This window comes from Tetranychus urticae, chromosome 3 (genome assembly GCF_039701765.1).
Source record: "Tetranychus urticae isolate SD_2017Ah chromosome 3, NJAU_TeUrti_SD_1.0, whole genome shotgun sequence".
NCBI classification, from domain to species: domain Eukaryota; kingdom Metazoa; phylum Arthropoda; class Arachnida; order Trombidiformes; family Tetranychidae; genus Tetranychus; species Tetranychus urticae.
Window position 1 is genome coordinate 22790385 of NC_142960.1, and position 23301 is coordinate 22813685.

General features: G+C 33.3%; 8 protein-coding genes across 13 annotated transcripts in view; 5 read left to right on the plus strand and 3 right to left on the minus strand.

Moving 5' to 3' along the window:
* The window catches only part of LOC107365195 (putative G protein-coupled receptor No9), a 69661-nt gene extending 68282 nt beyond the window's left edge, over positions 1 to 1379 (minus strand). For 2 of the 5 annotated variants that reach the window (XM_089269765.1, XM_025161470.2), the window contains exon 1: positions 396 to 1164. The gene's annotated coding sequence lies outside the window, so the exon portion shown is untranslated. Of the gene's footprint in view, positions 1 to 395 lie in introns of all 5 variants that reach the window. The other 3 variants (XM_089269762.1, XM_089269764.1, XM_089269763.1) reach the window with 3 other exon arrangements.
* On the plus strand, positions 1246 to 3851 carry LOC107365202 (uncharacterized). Of its 2 annotated transcripts, XM_015932676.3 has the most exons (4): positions 1246 to 1601; positions 2538 to 2609; positions 2704 to 3008; positions 3288 to 3851. In XM_015932676.3, exons 2-4 carry the CDS (start codon positions 2577 to 2579, stop codon positions 3547 to 3549), a joined length of 600 nt encoding a protein of 199 aa, XP_015788162.1. In that variant the 5' UTR covers positions 1246 to 1601; positions 2538 to 2576; the 3' UTR covers positions 3550 to 3851. The 2 variants fall into 2 exon arrangements, with proteins under 2 accessions (XP_015788162.1, XP_015788161.1); XM_015932675.3 differs by lacking the exon at positions 1246 to 1601 and having other exon boundaries at positions 2458 to 2609.
* A 105-nt stretch (positions 3852 to 3956) lies between these two features.
* LOC107365194 (cell division cycle protein 27 homolog) lies at positions 3957 to 8858 on the minus strand. The gene is made up of 5 exons (XM_015932667.3): positions 8663 to 8858; positions 8419 to 8499; positions 8022 to 8097; positions 5482 to 7760; positions 3957 to 4635 (listed from the first exon to the last, which is right to left on the minus strand). Exons 2-5 carry the CDS (start codon positions 8449 to 8451, stop codon positions 4291 to 4293), a joined length of 2733 nt encoding a protein of 910 aa, XP_015788153.1. The 5' UTR covers positions 8452 to 8499; positions 8663 to 8858; the 3' UTR covers positions 3957 to 4290.
* Positions 8859 to 8925: 67 nt separating this feature from the next.
* LOC107365203 (ARL14 effector protein) lies at positions 8926 to 9665 on the plus strand. Its single transcript, XM_015932678.3, has 2 exons — positions 8926 to 8998; positions 9135 to 9665. The coding sequence occupies exon 2, from the start codon at positions 9169 to 9171 to the stop codon at positions 9550 to 9552; it is 384 nt and encodes a 127-aa protein (XP_015788164.1). The 5' UTR covers positions 8926 to 8998; positions 9135 to 9168; the 3' UTR covers positions 9553 to 9665.
* Positions 9666 to 11068: 1403 nt separating this feature from the next.
* LOC107365196 (uncharacterized) lies at positions 11069 to 15222 on the plus strand. The gene is made up of 3 exons (XM_015932669.3): positions 11069 to 11304; positions 11971 to 12829; positions 13302 to 15222. The coding sequence occupies exons 2-3, from the start codon at positions 12345 to 12347 to the stop codon at positions 14191 to 14193; spliced, it is 1377 nt and encodes a 458-aa protein (XP_015788155.2). The 5' UTR covers positions 11069 to 11304; positions 11971 to 12344; the 3' UTR covers positions 14194 to 15222.
* A 257-nt stretch (positions 15223 to 15479) lies between these two features.
* On the plus strand, positions 15480 to 19390 carry LOC107365228 (uncharacterized). The gene has a single exon (XM_015932701.3). It carries the CDS (start codon positions 16177 to 16179, stop codon positions 19231 to 19233), a length of 3057 nt encoding a protein of 1018 aa, XP_015788187.1. The 5' UTR covers positions 15480 to 16176; the 3' UTR covers positions 19234 to 19390.
* Positions 19391 to 19812: 422 nt separating this feature from the next.
* On the plus strand, positions 19813 to 20928 carry Coa8 (Cytochrome c oxidase assembly factor 8). The gene is made up of 4 exons (XM_015932708.3): positions 19813 to 20156; positions 20239 to 20372; positions 20430 to 20538; positions 20720 to 20928. Exons 1-3 carry the CDS (start codon positions 19941 to 19943, stop codon positions 20521 to 20523), a joined length of 444 nt encoding a protein of 147 aa, XP_015788194.1. The 5' UTR covers positions 19813 to 19940; the 3' UTR covers positions 20524 to 20538; positions 20720 to 20928.
* A 40-nt stretch (positions 20929 to 20968) lies between these two features.
* Positions 20969 to 23294, minus strand: LOC107365230 (regulator of microtubule dynamics protein 2). Its single transcript, XM_015932703.3, has 3 exons — positions 22493 to 23294; positions 22144 to 22417; positions 20969 to 21965 (listed from the first exon to the last, which is right to left on the minus strand). The coding sequence occupies exons 1-3, from the start codon at positions 22939 to 22941 to the stop codon at positions 21354 to 21356; spliced, it is 1335 nt and encodes a 444-aa protein (XP_015788189.1). The 5' UTR covers positions 22942 to 23294; the 3' UTR covers positions 20969 to 21353.
* Positions 23295 to 23301: the final 7 nt, after the last annotated feature.

The window sequence follows — 23301 nt, forward strand, 5'->3', positions numbered from 1 at the left end:
CTTTTCTCACTTGCGATTTAAAATTATTTAATGCTAGTTAACAATGTGATTGTGATTGTGAAGGTTAACAACTAGTTTTGTTTCAACTATTAAAACGTACAATCATTAATGGTTATGATCATCATTTGTGGTTTCACAGAGTTGGCTTAATGATCAATTCAAGTTGAAATTTAGATGAAAGGGAATTTAATTTTTTCAATTTCTTCAGATTTTCTAACAATCATGAAAACAAGATTAAGGATCCTTTTCTTGCTTCAATCAGCTTTTCCAGTTGACAAACAAATGACGCAAAGGTTATCTGATTGTTGATAACATTCACTGATAAGATCAATGATTAACATCGTCATTTGGTTATAAAGAGTATTAAATATTGGGTTTTGGTTTGGTCAACTTACCAGTTTTGTCAAGATTTTGGTATCTCTCTAATCAGTGGTGTAACAATTGGTAAGAGTTAATCGTCTCCTTAATCCGTTGCAATTTCACTAATAGGTTTAACTTAAAATCACTGTGATTGTTGGATGTTGAATGAAACTGTTGAGATTAGATAACTAAATGGTCCTTTGATGATTTAATTGTTTTGTTTGAGTGTTGAAAGGAAATGCTAAATTGGCATGTTTAACAACAAAAATGCAGGAAAAAATATATAATTCACTTCAATTGGGTTGACTTGAAGACACTTGAAGATGCACATTTATAAACATTGAATTAACACTGATATATTGTTGGTGTTGATGGGTTTAAAGATGTGTAAAATTTACTGGTTAACTGATCTTAACTACAATTTACAAGAAGAGGTTAATTAATTGATTTATCAACATGAATATCAACACAAATTTTACAGTTGATCTGGTTTTTTTGAAAACATTTAAACAAGACAAATTTTTTATCTCTTTTTATTTGGGTTGAGTTTTCTGTACTTTTCAATCTTCGCTTATTGTTGTTGTTGTTGTTGATGGGTTTAATGATTAAAAATGATGATAAATCACACAAAATTGTACTCACCAATTAGTAAATGATGTTATAATTGTAATTAATTGTAGACATTAATAAGAGTTGATTGAAGGTTGAAATTAGTTTCATCCTTTGGTTAACGAAAAAACACAAAGTAAATAACAAAAAGCGTAAAAACATGGAGAGCTTTGTAATAAAAGGTTTACTGTTCAACTAACTTCTGCTTTAACCCAAAGTTTACCAAATAACCAATGTATGTAGTCTTCGCGCATCCTCATAGTTTATTGTGATTACTTGATTAACTTTTATTAAACATTTACCTTTATCAATCTATTCATCAATTTCAAAGATTATTCAACATCATAATCACAATTTAAATAATCCTCAACGTAATCAAGTCTACTTTCGCTGTCCATTTTCAACGGTTGTCAAGGAATGACTAAGGGTTTGTCTGTAACCAATATTTTATTATTCAAGTTTTTCTCTCTTCCTTTATGACTTGCATTTTGGTTTCATTATTTCAATTGAATGTGATTCATTTGTAACAATTAAAACAGTTGGAATGGTTAAAGAGACAAATTAATTTCAATTATGTGCAATCAAATGTGTTGAAGAAATCAAATCATCTTTAATGACATAAATATCAACGGGTAAGTGTTGACCTTTTTTTCTGTATTACTGGTTTTGTTTTGTCAATATCTTTGGTGCTTTGTTTTCATTTAACTTGACAGCCATATTTTTATTAACTGTCACATTGGAAGGTAATTATTAACAATTTAAGACAATCAAGATGAGGTTATTGGAGTTTCAATTGTAGGTGAATTGAAATGGAAATACAATTTCGATCATTTTGATCTGGTTCTTCCAAATTGCTCTTGTGCAGCTTAGCAGTTTTCAAATCTGTTGTTGGCTCTGATTTATATTTAATATTGATTATTCGATTATTAAATTATAAAGTTATTGTTATGTCTAACCAGCAGTTAATTTGACGAATTTTGAGTTTTTTTGCTTCAATATTTTCATGTAATTTTTGATGAAAATCAGGAAAATATCTTTAAAATGAAAATTGGTAAATTTTCAGATAATTTTACTCCAGATTGTTATTGAAGAAATTTTTTATCTCCATGTGATAATTTGATTAACGCTTCGAGTCAAAATAACTCTAATCTGATCACTGATCACATATTAACTTGTTGATGTCAATCATTCAAATCTAATTGTTTCATTAGTTAATGGTTGCTCTTATTTTAGCGTCTTTAATTTTGTTATTAAATAAACAAATTTCTACTCGGCATTATGTAGACTTCATAAGCTTATTTTATCTCTGTTATTAGATTTTGTATCTTTCTAAAATAAGTTTAATTCATTAAGCTAATTAAGTTAAATCATTAACAAATGGTTATTTTATTATCATTTGTTAAACTCGTTCATTTTAATACAACAATGTTTTCAAGATTTTACGGTTCGTAATATGGAAATGGTCCCTATTTTAAAGCATGACAAATATTGTTGATGGTTTCTCTTGTATTTGTGTTTATGGCAATTTAATTACAATCTTCACTGATTTATTTTCTTATTATTACTAGGAATTAGTTGACTGTTCAACAAATTAATTGTGTTTCGTTATGGAGGAGCAGTCTGTTATGGAGACGGATAAGGTATGTACCATTTTAGGTTTTTTAAATGGTTGTTATTTCTTTGCTTCTTCACATTTTGTTTTTCTTGTACTAATTTTATGTTTTTATGTTACAGCCTGAAAAGACCGGAAAGACTGGGTTAATTTATTTCAGTCACATTCCACCTGGTATGGATGTTCGAAAAATTAGAGAAATTTTCAGTCAATTTGGTGAAGTGGGTCGTATTTATTTGGAGAAAGATACTGCTACCAAGAAACTTGGTAAAAAGACTAAATTTCATCGTTACACAGAAGGTTGGCTCGAATTTAAGAAGAAAAAGACAGCCAAACAAGTGGCAGAAAAGCTAAATGGTCAACAAGTTGGTGGTAAAAGACGCAATGTTTATTTTGATAGCATTTGGAGCATAAAATATCTCCACAGGTATTGTGTTTTTTACAGCCTTTTGTCATGTTTCAGTTTAGCTTCATGTTTGATTGGATAATTTAAAGTTTGGATACTTCTCATGTGAATCGCATCAAGCCTGAGAAGTACTCTTTCCAAATTTTAATCTGTACAACCAAATATATTAGTGTAAAATCTAGAAACAGCTGTATAATGCTTTGTTTTTAGTGCCTCTTTTGGTTTCTTGACACTCTTTGATTTACTAAAGTCATTAACACAATATTTATAACGCATTCTTTTTTCTTCTATGTATTTCAGGTTTAAATGGCATCACTTGAAAGAAACCATAATCCAACAGAGAGCTTTAAATGAACAAAGGCTACGTTTTGAGCTTGAACAAGCTCGCAAAGAGACCAACTTTTACCTTGAAATGTCTGAAAAACGTAAAAGGAAAAAGTCTGCTAACAACATCGACCCAACTAAAATATTGGAAAAACAAAAGGAGACAGATGAAGTTATCCGGAATCAAAAGAAAACTCCGGATGTTGATCTTGACCTATTGAAGCGTATTTTTAATTAAGCAATCGTTTCAGTTAGGTTCTGGATAATGGTTCAGTTTTTAGTTCGTAGTGAGTCAGACATTTCAGCAAATTTGAATCAAGTTTCTAACTCTTTTCGGGTCAAGATCACTAACTTATAATTGAAGGAAAATATTGTAAACTTGATATTTAAATTTATCGGAAGTCTTTAAGGTTCTTATTGCTATTAAAACCTGATCATGTGAATATCTGAGGAAAACTTTATGTAATTCATCATTGTAATGTAAATACAAAAAAATATTTTCAAATTGAACTTGATATATTTTCAATCAGCTTAAGCTAATTATGACCTTGACATGAAACTATTTTATTGGTTTCGGAGTTTTACTATTAGTTTACTCCACTTTGTGCAACTCGATTTATTAATAATTTATTGAATCTACTCATATGAAATTCAAGATTTATAAAGTAAATATAAATTATTCAGCTACATGTATATAAACGAAAAGAGCAAAAATTTAGGTTACACCTCAAAATTTTCATTTGGTTTATTATACGAGGATTTTCATTTTCACATGTTCTTTTTAATTGTTGCTCAATTTGTTTGTTTCAAGTATGGTATATGAAGGTGTATACAGTTTGGTTGATGTTCCGTCCTCCGGCTTCACAATTGAACAAAAGAAGCGAAGAGATGATCATGTTTCTCAGTTGTTGGTGTTGAGAACAACAAAAAAGAGAAAAGGCAATAAAATAAAGATAATTGAGTTAAAGCTAAGCTATCTTTAAACACCTTCTTCCATCAGTTCGGCATCATTGTTAGGATCATCATCATCTCCATCATCGTCTCCATCATCTTCGTCTTCATCTTCGTCTTCCATAGAGGATGAATTAGATTCACGATGATGCTGAGATCGGGGCCTTAAGGAACTTTCGGAGCTCTCATTGACTAAATTTGAATTGTAAGTTTCATCTCCTGAATCTAGACAGACAACAACCTCGTCATCATCATTGGCATATTGTTTGTCGATGACCTCTTTAATTTGATTGTTGGCTCCCTTGGGATCCAGATCCATCGCCCAAGAGAAGTTCATTAACGCTAAATGCGTATTACCCAAACGTTTGTGAACCTGTTGATATTGAATCAAAAAGAAAAACAATATTAGTAAATCATCAAAATCATGGTTAGTTTAATTAGTAATGAGATTCCTAATATGCAATACAGAAAGAATGAAAAAAAGCAAGTACTCTATAAGTAAACAGAGCTGTTCCAAGATAAGCGACTAGCTTAGGATGAACTTGAACCTAATATAATGCTTTTAATGTGTTTTTAAAAGCAATATCATTTTATCAAGGATATTAGACACACACATAACGAATAGATGCTATATTTGATTTCTTTGTTTGCCAAAGCACATCAAATAAAATCAGAGACCTCAAATTAAGCCATTTGAGTGTCAGAAAGTTAAGTTCAGAAAGGATGAGTTTTATTAGTAACAATTTAGCAATTTGAATTTATTTAGTGAAAGGGAAATTCAGATAAGGAAGAATAAATAATAATTAGAAATCAGCTGAAGGTAATGTATCAGAATAAATTGGAAACTGGGACATGAATAAAAGACAAGGATATTTCATACAGACTAACAGCTGATAAAAAGCTGATATTCATCTGATTAGAAACTATTCAAGACGGAAACAAATGTTAAAATAAGATGTGAATCAAATATTCTTCATCTGTCAAGTTTTTTTGAGATTGTTCAAACATATATTAAAAGTTGAGCTAGAAAATGGTAGATTACGATTAGAAAGTCTATTAATCATGCAATCAAATCTTATCTGTGAAGTTTATTTACTAACTCGAAAAGCACACTGTTAAAAATATTAATCTCTAATCACAGTTGGTTCCCTAATCTAACTGACTTTTAAATAATTAGGACAATAGAAAGAAGAATCCATAGCAGTCGGAGGAATCTTACCTTTCCGATTAAAAAATACACCAATGATTCCTTTGGCACAATTTGCTTCAATTCTTCTAATTCATGCAACGCCAATTGATGTTTTTCCATTGAAAAATAAATGGATGCTCTATGAAATTTACACAGTGCATTTTTGGGATCCATTTCGATGGCTTTATTTAAAGTTGTCAAAGCACTTTCAGTCTTTTTTAGTGCATGTTGAACTACTCCGATGTGACACAAAAGAACTGGTGAACATGATGATATAGAAAGAGCTTTACGGTAATGTAGCTCCGCCAATTGATATTTTTCTTGTTTATAATAAATCATTCCAATGCCGTACCATGCATTATAGTGTCTTGCATCGATTCTAATAGCATTTCGGAAGCAAGCCATGGCGTGATCCATCTCTTCAGTAAGGACAAGTTCATGTCCCAGCAATGTATAAGCATAAGCAAAGTCAGGATCAACTTGGATAGCTCGTTGTAAGAATTTGATAGCTGTTTCATGTTCTTTCTGGAGGCCAAAACAGTTACCAGCAACACACCATGTCTGTGGAGCAGTTTTGTCAAACTCAATAAGTTCTTGAGCTAACATTGATAATTTTATCTCTCTTTGTAGATGCCAAAGAGCTGTGCTATAATACTCTGTACCCTGGAGTCTATGTGGCTCTACTTTGTGAGCTTCTTCAAAATATTTGACCGCTTCTTCATACTTAGACATTTCAAAGTACGCTCGACCAATAGCGCTTAATACCCAACCCGTGTTGAACTGTTTTTGAGGCAGATTAATTAATATTTTAATGGCTTTAGTACAATGGAATTGTCCTAGGCAAAGAGATGCATTAGCGAGGTCAGCCAAAAGATTAAGTAAACCTTCAGCAGAAGCCCGTTGCATCTTTAAACCAGCTTGTTTTACTTCCTCAGTAATAAAACCCGACTGTTGACTTGACTTGATGGGCTCAGATTTGTTCAACTCGTTGAGTTCCATTTCTTTCTGCTGTAAAGTTGACGATGAGCTAGTTATATTGTTTGTTGAATTAGTTTGCCTTCTTGTCTTTTTAGTAGGAGTCTTGGAACTAGATGCTCTCTTGTTATTCTCTTGATTGATACTTCTAGGCGTTGATTTACTATTTTCTTTCACAGAGGATGAACTATTGAATATTCTTGACGATCGTCTTAGTCCGAGCCCTGTTGATCCAAGAGATGATTGATTGGTTACCGTTGAAGGAGCTTGAAATCCTAGTTCACCTGATTGAGTATTTATATTTACTGATTGGCTAAATATTACGGGTCTATTAACATTGTTACGGGTGGTTACTCCTTGAATTGCGTGACTTCGACGGGTCTGAGGTTTCTTGGCAGGAGCTCGGGTTATTCTCTCACTTTGCATGTTTGAATTACGGATTTCCGAAGTGTCAATATTCTCATTTGGTCCAAGAGTACAAAGATGAATGGGTGGGGTATCTATAATTGGGAATACTCCAAAACTCAATCTAGATGCTGTGCCACTTGGAGTCTCTGTTCTTTTCACAGAGGTTGGTGAAACTTTATCAGAGGACACATTTGCACTCCGTCTAGTAATTTTAGCCAGTGGCTGAGCTTTCTGTGGAGCGAGGCAGGTTGTTACCCATGAATTACACTCTGGTGTGATAACATCAATTATTCCATTGTCATTTGTTGGCTTTATTAGAGCAAATGGTGAATGGATTTCAACGGGTTGATTGAGCTCTTTAATTGTAGGAACCGTCACCTGGCTACCAATTCCTCCAATTCCTTGACTAGTGTTGTCAATATTCCCTTTTACATTGCTATTCCATAAAGTAACCAGGGGGTTATTCCCATGACACAGAGAGAAGTCTATATTATTTATATTGAATATCTTGGCTGAATCTGGTTTAGCACCCAATTGAACCAAACTTTCAAAAGATGACCACAGAAAAGGATTGAACTTTAAACTTTTTAGATAATAGTCCACTGCTTTCTCATATCGTTCAGTTTTACTACAAATAAAAGCCAACATTTGAGCTGCAAATGCAGCACTTTTACCGAATTCTTGAACAAAATCTTCGGATGAGAGGCCACTTTTACAACACCCACTTTTGTCCAGGCAGTTGAATTTACCCAATAATGCCTCCTCAGCTTCACCATATTTTTTAAGATCACAGCAACATCGAGCCAGTAATAAACGACATTCAGATGATTTGAAGCTCTTGTTAGAAAGTATTGAATAGGCAGCAACTTGTTTGTTTGCACGATAATAACAAGTCGCTAAAAGGTAAAGAGATTCCTCGGAAGCAACTGTAAGATTATAGTGGTATTTGACGGTTGGATTTGAAGAACATTATGGTGATGATAATATCCATGATGATGCGAATGTTAATGGTGAAACATTTCAATTTGATCGGGTAACATGTAAGAAAATATAAGCAAATATAATAAATAGGAGAAATAAGTGAAACGGTCCAAGACAAACAATAAGAGATAGACAGACAAAAGAAGACTAAATTTGGGCGATCATTTAGGGTTGTTTTTGATTTCAAATTGATTGAATTTACTCACCTTCAGCATTCAGCCTCTCAGCTAAGAATATTGCATCCTTGTAAGAATAGTGATTCAGTATGAACCAGATAGTTGCCTGAATAAATAAGAAAAGATAATATGAATAAGACAATAGATAATAAGACAAAGTGTAAAATGGATTTTTAGGGACAGATATAAGATGTAAAATTTGAAAATGCAGTATGCAGGATCAAGAATAGGACTCTGGACAGAAGCTAAAATTAATCAAAATTTATATTAAAAAACGTTTAAATTATTTGAAAAAATAACTCGGGTTTCTAATAAGTCTAGTATAGTCTAGGCCAAACACAAGATTGGTTGGTTTGAGTCAAGAGTTATTCAAGTGAAGTAAAAAATGGAAAGAAGCAACATTAGACAAATAACTAAAATTTCTTACCTGTACCGGCTCTTGTATAATCATCTCCACCATTCGGATCCAGAATTGTGAAGATCAATTGATTAATCCCAATAAAGATAGCTAAAATAATAAAAAACAGGCAAGAAACAAAATTGTTACTGGAATTAACTACAATTAAGTTTTACACCACCAAACCTAACCAACACTTGGACAACACTTCTCTCCCTTTCTCTCACTCTCTTTCTCTCTCTAGTTGCCTTAACTGAAAAGGGATTGTTCGTACATAACAAACCGTTTTTATAAAATAAATTATAGACACAGCTTAAAATGTTACATTAATTTGAAGTTGATTATTAATGTAAAAATTAAAACTTAATCCTGGAGATAAATTTACAATAAACTGTTATTTTAAACAAATTAATAAAGTTGATAGATAAAATTTAAGTTGATGGATATTTGGTAACCAGCTTGGTTGCTTTTCCTAAAGTAACTGTCGGTTTGAAAAAACCAGTAACCAGGAACAAAGGTCTGGAGTCACTTGCTGATTGGATGTGAGGTCGGTAAACATTGTTCATTTACCAATGGGAAAAGCAACTAGACTCTCATCTAATAAATTTAGGTAAGTAAAAATATTTAAATATTTTTATATGCGTACTTGCGTTATCCAGATTAATTGTATATCAATTTTCAAAGATTATTATATTTATTCCGCATTAACCTTTTCTTTGTTATTTTGCTTTTTCAAACATTCAAAGCTAACTCTATTGGAATACGATTAAAATAACCAAAATGCCTGGACAATCTCAATCTGGTGCACCAGCCTCGTCAGGAGAAAGAATTTTGAGGAATTTAGAAATGGATAGAAGTCGATTTATGGAGGATTTTCAACCAGAAAATAGTAGAAGAGAAAGGCGTAAACGAAGATTGGATAATGCTGGAGCTACAAGCAATGCTCTCTACGATGATAAAGGTTTTTACATCGATTCAGGAAGAGATTTATGTGATTGCTTATCTATTACATGCCCTGGTTGCCATTTCATGTGTCGCAAGTGCAAATCGCCTAAATGTGGAGCTGAGTGTCGAGTTGGAAGAACATGGGATTATGAACAAGTGTCAACCCAATCCATTAACAGTACAAATTTTGTAGATACACGCAAAAATGTTAATCATTGAATGGACCAAATGTTATTCAAGAGACTTCATCTCATATTTTTTGTTGGAAACGTTTAATGCTGATACACTATAAGATCTCAGAAACATGCCCATTAAATTATTTTGCTAAAGAATTACAAGAAAGGGTCATTAATTGGTCAATTTATGAGGCAATCAAAAGAGGGAATTGGTTTTGCAATTTTGTAACCATTGATACTCAGCTGGAAAAAGTTAAAGAAAACAAGGGTAAGAGGAGTGATAAATCTGCTGTAGGCTTTTGCTAGTTCCATCTAATTTAGGCCATTCGCAATGAAAACAATTCAGAATAACTTTGGCGTATTATGCTGAATTTGATAATTGGCGTTTATAAAGTTCGTTAGATAAGACATCTGTATCTGAAATAATGAATTTCAGCTTGCAAATTTGTACGAAGATGGTTCTTGGAATGAAAAATTCAAACATCGATAGCATTTTCTGGGGGAAACCTGTGCAACCGAGGATATTTGCAAACGTATTCATGAACATACACATCAGCATACTCAACTTTTGGTCATTAAATAAACATGCTGTATTAGTTTGATATTTGTATAAAACATTCCAAGCCGCAAAGATGTCCTATGAGTAGATGTGATCTTTGGTTTTGAGTTTACTCTTTTTATGGATTTTCATACACTTCTGAAAAAATGTCTACTTCCACTAAAAAAAACTTCTGATCAAATATCTACTTACGGATGTTGCTTATGACTAATCGGGCTATTCTGGTTCTCAACATTCTGGTGAGAAATTAATAAAATAAAAATATAAAGCTACATGTAAATGAGATTCATATTTTGGGAAGTTTTGTTTTTATCAGTTCGGGAGGCATGCAATTGGTATTAAAATGCATAATCGTAAATCATTAGTTATAACTGGAAAAGATCACCTAATCATGCAAATTCATTTCATCAAAGCTCAGATCGAGAAAGACCCAGGATATGGTTAAGTGTCTTATAAATATCTCATAAGTTATACAATGCTTGGTGAGTTACTCCTTCAAAAATCAAAGATACAGAAAAATTTGTGGAAGCAATAGAGAAAAATTTGCGACAATTGTTCAAATCCATGTCAATGATTATGAACCGTTGTGAGGTTGCTATCCTTATCCCTGAATTTGGTAAAAAAGTCAATGAAGTTTGAGTTTCATAGGATAGTACTGAATAGGAATGACTTGTAGTCATCGTTTAAATTTGGTTTAAACGTGTTTCAAAGAGTTTATTATTGTTCATTGTACGTCAATCAATCGATTCAAACTAAATTTAATTTATGCTCATTAAGTTTACATGGTAACCGGATGCATAACTAATCCACTCAACCATACTTGGGTAAACCTCGACGAGTACGTCTTGAGAAATAGAAAGCTATTTAATTTCTTCTCATTTCTTTTGGTTAACATCTTAATAACATTACCAACCTTAAATTGACAACACGTGTTAAATTAGTCTTTAACCGTCAAGCCAATCATATTTATGGTCTACCTGTTCAATCAATCATTTTGATTCACAGTGAAGTTTGGTTAACATTCAAGACATTTTCTTCTAACAACTCTGTTCATCTTTGGGTTTAACTCTACCTTTCTTTCGTCTTTTCCTCTGTCTATTTTCTCTCCCTCTTGCTCTCTTCTTCTTCATTACCAAACAGTTCCATGAAAAGCTTTTTTTGACAGTGTTCTCTTTCTGCTGTTTACTTTGTCATCATCATTGCACTCAATATTGGAAGCATTGAAAACAAAATTAGGTAAGTAAAATTATTCCAAATTTACACTCAACCTCAGGTCTTTTGTCCTTTTGTTTGGTCAAATGAGAGAAATATTTTTATTAGTCAATCTTATATGAACCTATTCCTTCAAAAATATGATAATTTGTGAATAAATTTATAGCCAAAAAGTGACTCTCAGCTATCAGAAGCAATGTTTTAATTATTATCCAGAGTAATTACATAAAAGATCTTAATAACACGCCGAGATTTTTGACCCCGATAGCTTTTAATGATCAGCTTTTCCCTTGTGCCCAGGAACTACAGTAGCTGACAATTTTCAATCGTGGGACAACCGTAAGAGGTCACCCCATGAATCAAAGTTGAACATTTGTTTGCTTTTTTGGTTGAAGATCGATGCTTAAAAATATCAACAAAATTACAAAAAGCAGCGACTGACTCAAATAACAATACCAGCAGCAGCAGTGCAACAACAACTGCTTCAAAACCCAAATCCTTAATTAACCTGTTAACCAATAAACAAATTATTCTGTGTTGACTAATATTTAGATCAATCTATTTTCTCTAACCTTTTCCTCTCTTTCTACCCATCTCTTGCTCATCTCATTTTCATGTTATCCTGTTATACCTGAAAATTATCACCCGTACTTAATCGCTTACTTTTTCTAATTACATTTCCTATCTCAGACTTGGCTTGTATTCGCAACTGTACCTTTTATCTACACTGTGAGTACACAAACTAATATGTACATGGTTGTAAAACATCTACCACATTTGAAGAGCAACATTCCGGTTTAAAGTGTGACGTTCATTCAAGAGGAACAAAGAGTCATTATCGGGTGATTGGTTTTTTTCGCTTTCACGGTAAACAATCAGCCTAACGTACGGAAAAAAAGAAGGAACATTATCATCATCATCACCACCAACAAGCTTTGTTCTTAATCGTTCTGTTATAACTGACTAATCAGCTTTGACAGAAAGATAAATTCATAAAAAGCAACGTTGCCCAATTCTGTAATTGTATTTTTTATCTGAATCGCCGCGCACAACGAAATATATTAATGAAAGCTTGGACAAGTGAAAAGGATGGGAGCAAAAGCACTATCAACAAAGCTGAAGATGATGAAACTTCTAATGACCTAGACGAAGCTCTCAATGAGCTTGGAATGCTCTCTTCTTTAACACAAACGCGTCGAGAAAAGTGGCTACGAAGACGATGCTACCGGTTTAGTAGTGGTAATGGTAAAAATAGTGCTGACTCCTCTCACTGGTGTTCCCTTTCTTCATCCAGTACGTCATCCTCATCATGCAGTGGTAGCTCTCAAAGCTCTGGAAGCCTCGGTGGCTCCATAGGAAGTCGAAAAAATTCATATTCATCTGCTTCCAATGCCTCTTCTGGATCTTCTACATCCTCTTCATCGTCACCTTATTCGAGCTTAAGCTTCTCTCAGTCGTCCCGCTCATCGATCAATTCTCATCCAAGTTTTGAAGCATCTGCATCTTCAGGATTCCAAAGTAACTGTTGTATTAGTTCCTCAAGTATTTAGTAAGTATTCTTTTACCAATAGACGCTATCCTTTCACCACCTCAACCTGTCACTACTTTTACATCTATTTAGAGAGTATTGCCTTTATCGAGTCCTGTCAAATTGTCTCTTTTCAGCATTTTACCCTTATCCCTGATAAAACCATAATTTTAGCTGAATTTTACCTTTAACCTTTCAATTTTTAACGATTCATTGCCACCCACTCTCATTTATATATCTCTATTCACTATTATCATCCACGCTCTCACCAAGATCATGTCATTCATCATTTTCGCCTTGACCTTTACTTTTCATTTTTTTTTCTTTCTGAAGTGATGTGTATCAGAAAATTATTTTTTGAATTATGACGAAGTTTCAATTCTGTTGAAGAATAGCGTGAATCAGAACAAATATTCTCATTGATTATTCGATTATATCCGTATTTCTATGTTCTCTGTTATTTAATTCTTTCTCTGTCTTTTTATTTATACAGTGCTAGCCTTGATCTTGTTGGAGATTCATCAAATTTTTCAAACCACAAACTAATGGAGTACCCACGAGTCGCACGTCGCCATCATTTCCATAATCAATGCTACAAACCTTACATTCGGCCTAGGCGATGCAGTCTACAATTTAATCTACAAAAAGAAGAACCATTGGATCTCAATTGGAATCTCCTTAAAGGTCTAAGTCTATCTGATTCGGGCTCATCAGGGACAGGATCTGGAACTGGCACACCTCCTCCGCCTTTTTTTGCCTCTTCGTTAATTCAATCATCATCATCTTCATCATCACCTTCTTCTGCCATCACTGGAACAGCCAATCCCGCTGAGTCTAAATTGCTATGCTCAAGGATTACCTCAAGTATTGCGGACAAAGAAAATAATGCTCTTGAAACCCGGTCCAATCCTAATAGTCCCATGCGAAATCGAAATATCAATCAACTTCTGAATTATACTCATGCACACACCTTGCCCTTAAAGTCTAATCAGCATCACCATTGTTCAACGACTCACCAGCTCGCATCATCAACTATCAACAATCAACAAAATCAACATGCCTATCACTATCATACTGAAATGAATCCATTGGCTACTTCAGCAAATAGTGTCTATGGTTCATTAGCATCAACTCAAGCTGATGGTCCAGTTGCACTTCCAGGAAGTTGTTCTAATTGTGGTAAACCTAGTGAACAAGGATCACTTTTCAGATCTCGATCATTGGATGATCTCAATAGCCTGATACTTCAAGAGGACGTCCATCTCAACCACTCTCACTCTCCATATTGCCCACCTGATGAGGGACTCTTTAATCAGCCAATGTTCTCTTCCGCTTCTTGTGATATCGAGAATGTGCTGCAAAAAATCAGTAGATTGGAGATGTAAAAACATTTATTCTTTCGAGAAAAAACTAATTCCATTGATTATGGCTTATTTTGTGAACAGAGTAAACAAATACCTAAATGCTTATCAAATTCTCATCATCCTGTTTTCCGTCTAAATTGGCATCTCCATCTTTTTATAACTTGTATCTTCTTGATTTGCTGTACTAACAATTTATAGCTACAATGCACAGCTATGGTATAGCCAATTATTTTATTTGTTTCATTTCAAAACAAGTGAAAATTATTTTACTCAGCGTTGGAAAATTAACTTCAGAAGCTGATAAATTAAGAGTGATCTTCTGGATGTTGATTATTTTTATCTTGCATTTACTTAAATTGTAAGATTCACTCAATTTATCTATTGTGCTTTCTGTTTACTTAAAAGTATTAGCATTTTCACTCTACTATTTTTTGTAACCAAATGTTAACAAGCAAACCAAAATGCGTAAAAACAAAACTCATTTCATAGCATAAAAACAAATTAAAATAGTGTCAACTCCTTTAAGGAAAACTATTAATCTTCTCAGTGCCGATGTTGATGTTCATTTTTGTAACTCGAAACAAAAAATATTGTAAAGATACAAATTTCTCAAGCCCATAATTTTAATTTTCGCTGCTTTCCTTTGCTTCTAACACTTGCCAAAGGATTTAAACGAATTATATTATGATTCTAAAATTATAAAGATATTGGATTAACTATTGTAATTGTAATTGATCAAAGTATTTTGATGACAATTAATGTACTAATAACTGTATATGTTTCTACAAGAAATGAATATGTTTGGTAACGAAACGAAGGAGACAAAAAGTAACAATGAATCGTGATAAAAGAAATTAATTTTTGAAATCAGAGCATGTAATAGTAAAAGATGACAAAACTATGTTTAATTGTAATCATAATTCAATGTTTAATTGTCAATTAATGGTTTATACATTGATGTTAAATCAAGTTTATATCCAAATCTTTTACCTATTTATTTGTAGTTAACCATTTTCTTTAAAATTAAACGGCAAAATATTCATCGATAAATGACTTATGGTAAAATTTACTAATCCAATTATTTAAAATTCACATTGAGAATCAATCGATCAATTATCAATCAAATTTCCATGCAAGGAAACAAAATGTGTGTTCAACGGATAAGGCCACAATTCAAATTCTGCTAAAATTATTCTATTGCTTAAAATTAAGTGATTTATTAATAAATTTGTAATAATTACTCATACAGACTAAATATTATTTTTAAAGATCCATAATATTCATTAGCTTTAGTCTTCCCTGGTGTTTCATTTTTATTTTGTGACTTGGAACTTGATATTGATTGTTTTTGGCCAATAAGAGGATATTATTGAGCTTATCTTAATTAGTTTGAATTGAAGATAATTTTTTAAGCTGATTTCTGGCCATGATTTAGCAATGCATTGCTGAAAGTGATAATTTGTTTGTCTTCATGAGAGTTGTATTTTGTATTATTGCGCTTTCTGCCTGTCTGTTGAGTGAAAACACCATTTTGTTTTCATCATCTTCACCATCATCATCTTTTAGTTTACACTTTCGCTATCATGTTGTTTAATTTAAACCATTGTAACAATTTTTATATCAATCGTGTTTATTGTTCCTTCCATTTATATTATTATATCAACTAATCAATCTGGACCTGTTTCAGTAGTTCTGTTTTGAAATGAGCCTTTCTTTTGACCTTTTCTTACACTAATCATTCATTTGATTTTGTCTCTAAAAATTTTTCTCTTTTTGTTATGCTATTTTCCTTTGCTTCTCTCTTATTTCTTCCTATCTTGTAGCTCCTTAACGAGCAAATTTAACAACCCATCTTTATGCTGGTTTTGTCTTCTCGTTTTCTCGTTTTTTTCATTTTTTTGACCTTTCTTTGACTCTCTTCTGTCACTTACCCTCTTACCTTCCTTTTTGGTTATCCCTTTAAATCAACAAAGACTACCAGGAATAGCTGTGAACAAAATAGAAATGGCTACCACCGGTATCACACATTCTTTGATTGCTAATAATTTTGGTGGACCTGTTAAAGATGTCCACAACAGTGTATCTGCTCTAACTGCTCGTGAATATGGGTATACAAGTAATCTCTCTGTGGCTCAAAATCAAACAATTGACTATCTAATTAGAGCTCGTTATCGTAAAGCAACTGGACTATATAGCAAGGATCTTTATGCTCATTATGGATGTATTAATGCTATTGAATTTAGCAACAATGGACAACTTATGGTCTCAGGTGGTGATGACCGTCGTGTTTTATTATGGAATGTTGAGAAAGCCTTGTCTGACAAAGACAAGCCTATTGTTATGAAAGCTGAGCATACGTCAAACATTTTTTGTCTTGGTCTCGATTCAGATAATCGTCATATCTTTTCAGGAGGTAACGACGAACAAGTTATCATACATGATGTTGAAACTAGAGAGCCTCTGAAAGTGATTCTTCATCGAGAAGTGGTTTATTGTCTTTCCGTTGATCCTCAAAATGATAATTTATTTGCCACTGCTTGTGATGAAGGAAGAATATTCTTGTTTGATCTTCGCGTCCCTTACAATATGGATAATTTACCAGTGCTTATACACACTCGATCCGCTTTCCAATCAGTTATGCATAATCCTGTTGAGCCCAGACTCATTGTCACTGCTAATTCAAGGGAAGGAGTGAGTCTCTGGGATATTCGTAAACCTCGTGTTGACCTAATCAAATACAATGGAGGCCTAGTTACTTCGCAAAGTGCTATGTCTGTTCGTTTTAATTCTAATGGATCTAAGATTGTTGCTCTAAGACGTAGATTACCTGTTATCCTTTATAATACACTATCGCCTCATCCAATCGCCGAGTTTGATGACAAAGATTATTACAATTCTTGTACTATGAAAAGCTGCTGTTTTGCAGGCTCAAAAGATGAATATATTTTATCTGGATCAGATGATTTCCGTCTTTATATGTGGAAGATCCCTGATGAAATATTGGAAAAAGACTTCTCTTCTGATGGAATCAAATGGGTTGATCAAACCCATCTTATCCTACGAGGACATCGCTCAATAGTTAACCAAGTTCGATACAACTATTCCAATTCAACAATTGCTTCTTCTGGGGTCGAGAAAGTGATAAAAGTTTGGTCAATCTTTGATATTTTTGACCCTAAAGAAAGTGATCCCAAAAACACCTGTAGTCTTGATGACCGTAAAGTTTACAGTCATGAAGAATATATTCAGTTGGTACTCGAAAGTGGCCATCTTGCTGCTCATGATTACAGCAACCAATCAGTCCAAGAAGATCCTCGTATGATAGCTTTCTTCGACTCACTCGTCCAACGAGATATCGAAGGGCTAACAACCGATTCCAATTCCGAAGATTCTGACTTTGCCTCAAGGTTCAGCTTGATTACTAGAAATCATGCTCGTATTGAATCTCTATCAGAACTATCTTCAAGTGACGAGGAAAAGGAACTTTTACATCTTTGTGATGACCAAATCGTTGGTTACATTAAATCATTCAGTGAAAGGATGGAATCCTCCGTTAACAGACTTTATGGAACTGATTCTAAATCTTCAGCTGTTGTGCCAAATAGTAAGAATGCTGATAGCAGTAAAAGTGATTCTAACAATGCTGTGAATGATAATCAAAATAGTAATGACGTTTTGTGTAAGCCAAGTACATCTTCTGCTAGGCCCTCTTCTTCAAGTCTAGCAACTAGTTCTTCGTCGTTATCAGCCTCAAGAAGTCAAGCTACTGATTCAAACAATGACAATATTGATGTCGATGCAAACAAAATATCCATACTCATAAATGAAAAGAAGAAAGAGCAACTACGCAAAGCAACTCGGTATGCTCTAAAGTCTACTAAAATACGGTTACGACGACTCAAGAAACACCTTGCTCGTGACAAAGAGGAGAAAAGCAAAGCTTGTGATAAAACTAGTGGCTTGAGTATTGAAGATAAAGAGCGACGTAAAGAGCAGTTGGAAGGAGTGCTTGAAATCCTAGAAAGGTTAGCACAAAAGGTTGACAATGGACTGAAAAATAACCGTGGACATTTGCACAAGATGATGGTTCGATTGCGTTATCTAGCTAATCGAAATAATTTCCTCTGGAGAGGTGGCAGTCCAGAAAGTCCACTTGGTTTTGATTCAGATGATGATCCTCCATTGATTGGAGGTAATGATTTACTTAACGAAGTTCGTATGGCACACAGACTGGCTGACCTTTTGACCGATGGCATTGTTGAACATCTGTCTCTTGAAGATGATGATGATGAAGATTCGTTAGTTGAGGATAGATCAATTTCTACTGATTCAACCTGTGGTTCGGATGGTGAGAAGTCAGCTAGTAATTCGACTGATACTAGCATAAGCCAGATTAAGTCTCCTGACACGAATAGAAGTCAAACTAAGTCTCCAGACTCCAACAGAAGTCAAATTAAGTCTCCAGACAGTTCAACTTCGAGCTCATCCGATGAAGATCTTAATAAGAGACAACGACGCCGTAAAGCATCCGAAAGAAGACGCAACCTTAATAAAAAGTGTGTTTCTAATAAATATGTTGATAGCAGTAGCTCCAGCAGCAGTAGCAGCAGCAGTGATAATGATTCCGAAGCTGAGGAACCTGAAAAACGTATTCTTCCCATGGTTAACTTGCGTTATGATGAAGAAAGTGATGATGCTGGTTTCGATGGAGACACCGAGTCAGCCAAGAAAAAGAGTGCCAATGGAGCGGTTAAATCAAAGGCACCAATCTCTAATAATAATAGCCAAGAAACAGCATCAACATCTGCAAATGATCAATTGAAAGACCTTTCAAGCAATCATGATGATGAAAAAAGTGACGATATAAATAATAATAAAAATTTAAATAGTGATACAAAGGAAAAGGATCATCAAAATCATGAGTCAGGACAACCATCAAAAGTCAATAACGTTACCATCAAAACTGTAAATAATACTGGAAAGTGTTTCCGCAAACGCAAAAATCTCGAATCTAACTCTGAAAAAGTTGTTTATAAGTCAATCAAACGCAAACATGATTAATATCCCTATTATCAATATTTGTATATATATACATAACAAATGAACTATGAGTATATATATATTATTACATAAACAATGCATTTGTACAAAATCATTTTCTGATATTTTAGCAAATCTTCTATTTCTCGCTTCATAATTAAAAACTAGGAAGCTGTGATCGTCGGTTTATATTTCTCAAGTTTCTGGTTAACAGATTATAACCATACTGGATCATTATGCTCATAAAACTCTTCTGCTTTCATTCAATTTCACATTATCAGTAATATATCGGGAGTAATAATATTATTAATAGTTATTCTTTAGATATTACGAAAAATTTTCTCACGATTCAGGTTTCATGAGCTGCTCTTTAGCGTACTTTGTTGGAATTATTTTTTTCTAATTACCTTAATCTCTTCCATCGCTATTACTGTTTTTAGATGAATAAAGTGAGGGCTGAAAATAATTAGACTTTTCTGAAAATTTTGAAAGCTTCATTTCATTGTCACAGGATTTTTAGACAAACAGGAATTTAACCAGGAATTTCAAATTTTCAATACCTCGAGCATGCGTTTTGTTACTTTTTTCTTGTCTTCAATAAATGCCTTTTTGGTTTTTGTTATTTTAGTAACAATATGATTGAATGTTTATTTCCATGATTATCGTGTATTAATTTATTTTAAATTAGTCAATTCGAGTTAAAATCTCAACTGCTATCTAATTTAGTCATGGTTTACATCACCACTTTAAGGAGACTTCCAAATCAGCTCTTACGTGATAAAAGCTATGTGAGCAGTGCTCATCCAAAATCGCATATCAATTTAATTAAACATGCTATTCCAGACTGTGAAAGTGATGCTGAAAAAAGGTATCGAAAATTATACGAAGACAATCAATTATGGAATCACTGTTATTGGGAGGAAAACAATACGAGATTTCTAAAGGTATGTAATAGATAAAAGCTTTACACGTTACTCATGGTCTATTTCTCACTCCATTTTTGCCCTTTGTTTACTCTTTCTCTAGGAAAAGGCTGAGTTCATCGAAAGACAACGTCTTTTGAGAGGCGATGGTTCTTTGGCATTCTCGCAAGAAGATTTAATGCCATTCTACAAAGAATTTTTAGATAAGAATTATAATAAACACATATCTTACAACAGGTAATGTTGATTTCTTGGCCTGTTGAAGCTAAACTAAAGATTGATCTACCTTTACAGAGAATGGTATCGACGGCAGTTCCGACTTCTTTTGCCTGCCTTAGCAGCTTTTATTGCTTCTAAAAGAAGATCTCTGAGAAAATCTTTCTCGTAGTTGGTTTGAATACAGGTAAGAATCGTTTGTTCTTATATTCCAACATCCGCACTTTTCTCTGGAATCCCTCTTAATATAATGAGATGCGATTTTCGTAGTGTGCGTAGATAAATTTGAAATAACAGGGCAAATAAGCTTTTAGATCAAAGCTTTTTTGGTAGTATATGTTTCTAACAATTTTTCTGTCTCTTTCTAGCATCACCCCCAACAGAGTTCAATGACTGGATTCAAATATTCAATGCGCTCCAATATTTAATGTTTATAATAGTGTAATCATTGTTGATAATTTGTAATTACTCTTAAATTGACCTTTGAAATGTTAAATAGTAAAATAGTTTATTTAAGACAAGACCGTTTTAGAAATAAACCAAGCATAGCTTGAATTTGTTATTGTTTTGTATTCTATATGTTTGAACTCTTTCATTTAGACTTGAATTCAGAATGATAAACAAAAAAACCGTTTTTATTTCTACTAAAATATAAAATGGACATTCGAATGTATCAAACAAATAATAGAGAATCTCGATAATATTGTTGATTACCTTTTGACAACAGATTTACAAAAGTTGGATGGACATGAGGATTGCCTCAATACTTTGACCCACTAGAAAAACTACACTTGTAGCAATTATTAAAATTTAGTGACAAAAGATCTTTGGTGGAATATTTGTAAATCAAATCATATTAAACTAGTTTTGCGAGTGAATTTGAACAAAAAAGGACGAAGATCAATGTTGATTTTATATCAGTTCATGTGTTTCCTTAATATATACGCATCGTCAAGTAGATTTTAAGTAATGGATTCCGCCGACGTCACCGTCACACCGTGATTATTTTACATATTTTGATTTGAGGTTCAATAATTTATCATGGATCACCTGATCATCATCATCATCTATTTTACAAGCCAATCCTTTCTCAATCCACTCGGTTGCTTCTTTTGTTCGTTTAAGTGAAATTAATGTTTTACAGATGTAATAAATATTTTGTTTCCATTCGGGTTTGATCTTGTATGCTTGGAGCAAAGATTGTAGCGCTTCATCGGCACTGGTCTCAGGGACTTGAGCAAATAAACTTGATGCTAATTTTTTCTCCAACCAAGAAAGATTAGAAACTTCACTAGCCCATCTTCCTAATAAATGGTGCAGAGTAGCATCATCAGGCTTAAGATTCAATGCGAAATCTAAATGTTTCTTGAATTCATAACCATTCTCTATTTTTTCCTTGGTACCAACGTAATCAGTTACAGATCCTATGGCTATAGCGTACCATTTGTGGCACTCAACGCAATTTTCGTCAAGTTGAAGAGCTTTCTTAGCATATTCAAGCTTCTCATAAACTAATTCCTTTTTTCTTTCCTTATTTCCTTGTTTCTCCGCAGCTGATCCCATAAGATGACAAACCTTAGATTTACGCCACATTATCTGAGCATTGCAGCCGAACTATGAAAAGTACAAAAGTTAGAATACAATTAGAATAACATCTTTTTTAAACTAAACGTTAGCTAATTCTTCATCAATTTCTATCAAGACCAGATTTCTCAAATGAATTTGAACAGCTTGATATTGATATGGAATTGGTAAAGAAATGGCTGGAGTTTCACGGACAAATTTTGTTTACCTTTTTTTCTATTGCACATAATTTGTCGTAAAGACTTTGAATATCTACTTTAGGATTATCAATACAGGAATCAATTTCTTTAAAATGGTCTTCTTGACTGTGCTCAACGGGTTCAGTTTTTTCAGGTAACTCTGCATGTTGTGCAGGAAGTTCGAGTTCTTCTTTTGCATTAAGATGTTTAGCAGCATAATTATCAACAACATCACCACTGGGTTCACCATTAGAATCATCTTTGGCTCTTATTATTCCAGGCTCTAAACTAATATTATTATCACTGTAATAATGGAAAAGGGTATTAGAAATGGTCAAATGATAAATTGAATAAAAGTAAATAAAGTAAATCACCAACCTATCATTGAAATCAAAAAATTCTTCAGTCTCATCAGATGATGTATAGGGATCCGAGTTGATAGGCTCAAACCTTGTTTCCTCCGATCTTAATGGTTTTCGGTGAAGATGGTGATTAAAACGAGATTTTGATTGTTGGTTCATTTCAATATCAACGGCATCCAATTCAGCTTCCAGATGATCTATGTCCAAAGGTTTCATGGAGTACGGTGAGCCTCTCATTGAAGCAATCTTGATCTCCTCAACATCCTTTCGTAGTTGTTCAACTGTCTCATTAAGAATATCTAATTTGGATGCTAACAATTCACGAGCCTTCTTTCGGCTATCAGTTGATTTAATTTTACTATAAATACCAGCAACTGTAGCAGTCAAAGCAATACCAGCTCCAAAGGCAGCAATAACAGAAAATTTTTCTCTTCCAACTTGATCCATGCTTGTTATAATTCCCATTTAATTGATCGAGAACAAAGTAATATGATAAAAAAAAACTATTGTATTTCAATAATCAATTAAGCAGCAAGATGTGAAGAATTAATCGATGTTTCCAATCCACCATTGATTAGATAAACTGGAAATGGTACAGCCATGTTCACAAAAAGATTGTATTATTTTCTTTAGGTCCAAATATCAAATCAACCGTTGTAGCTCCAATCATCAGTCCATTGAATGTACACTCATAAATATAGATCAATTATGACAAATTTAAAAACAATAAACACAGGTAATATTTACATGGGAATTAAAATATTTATGTGGATCAATGGAGCTGTTTACAGCTTACAACTTGCTCAACAAGCCTTGTAGCAAAGC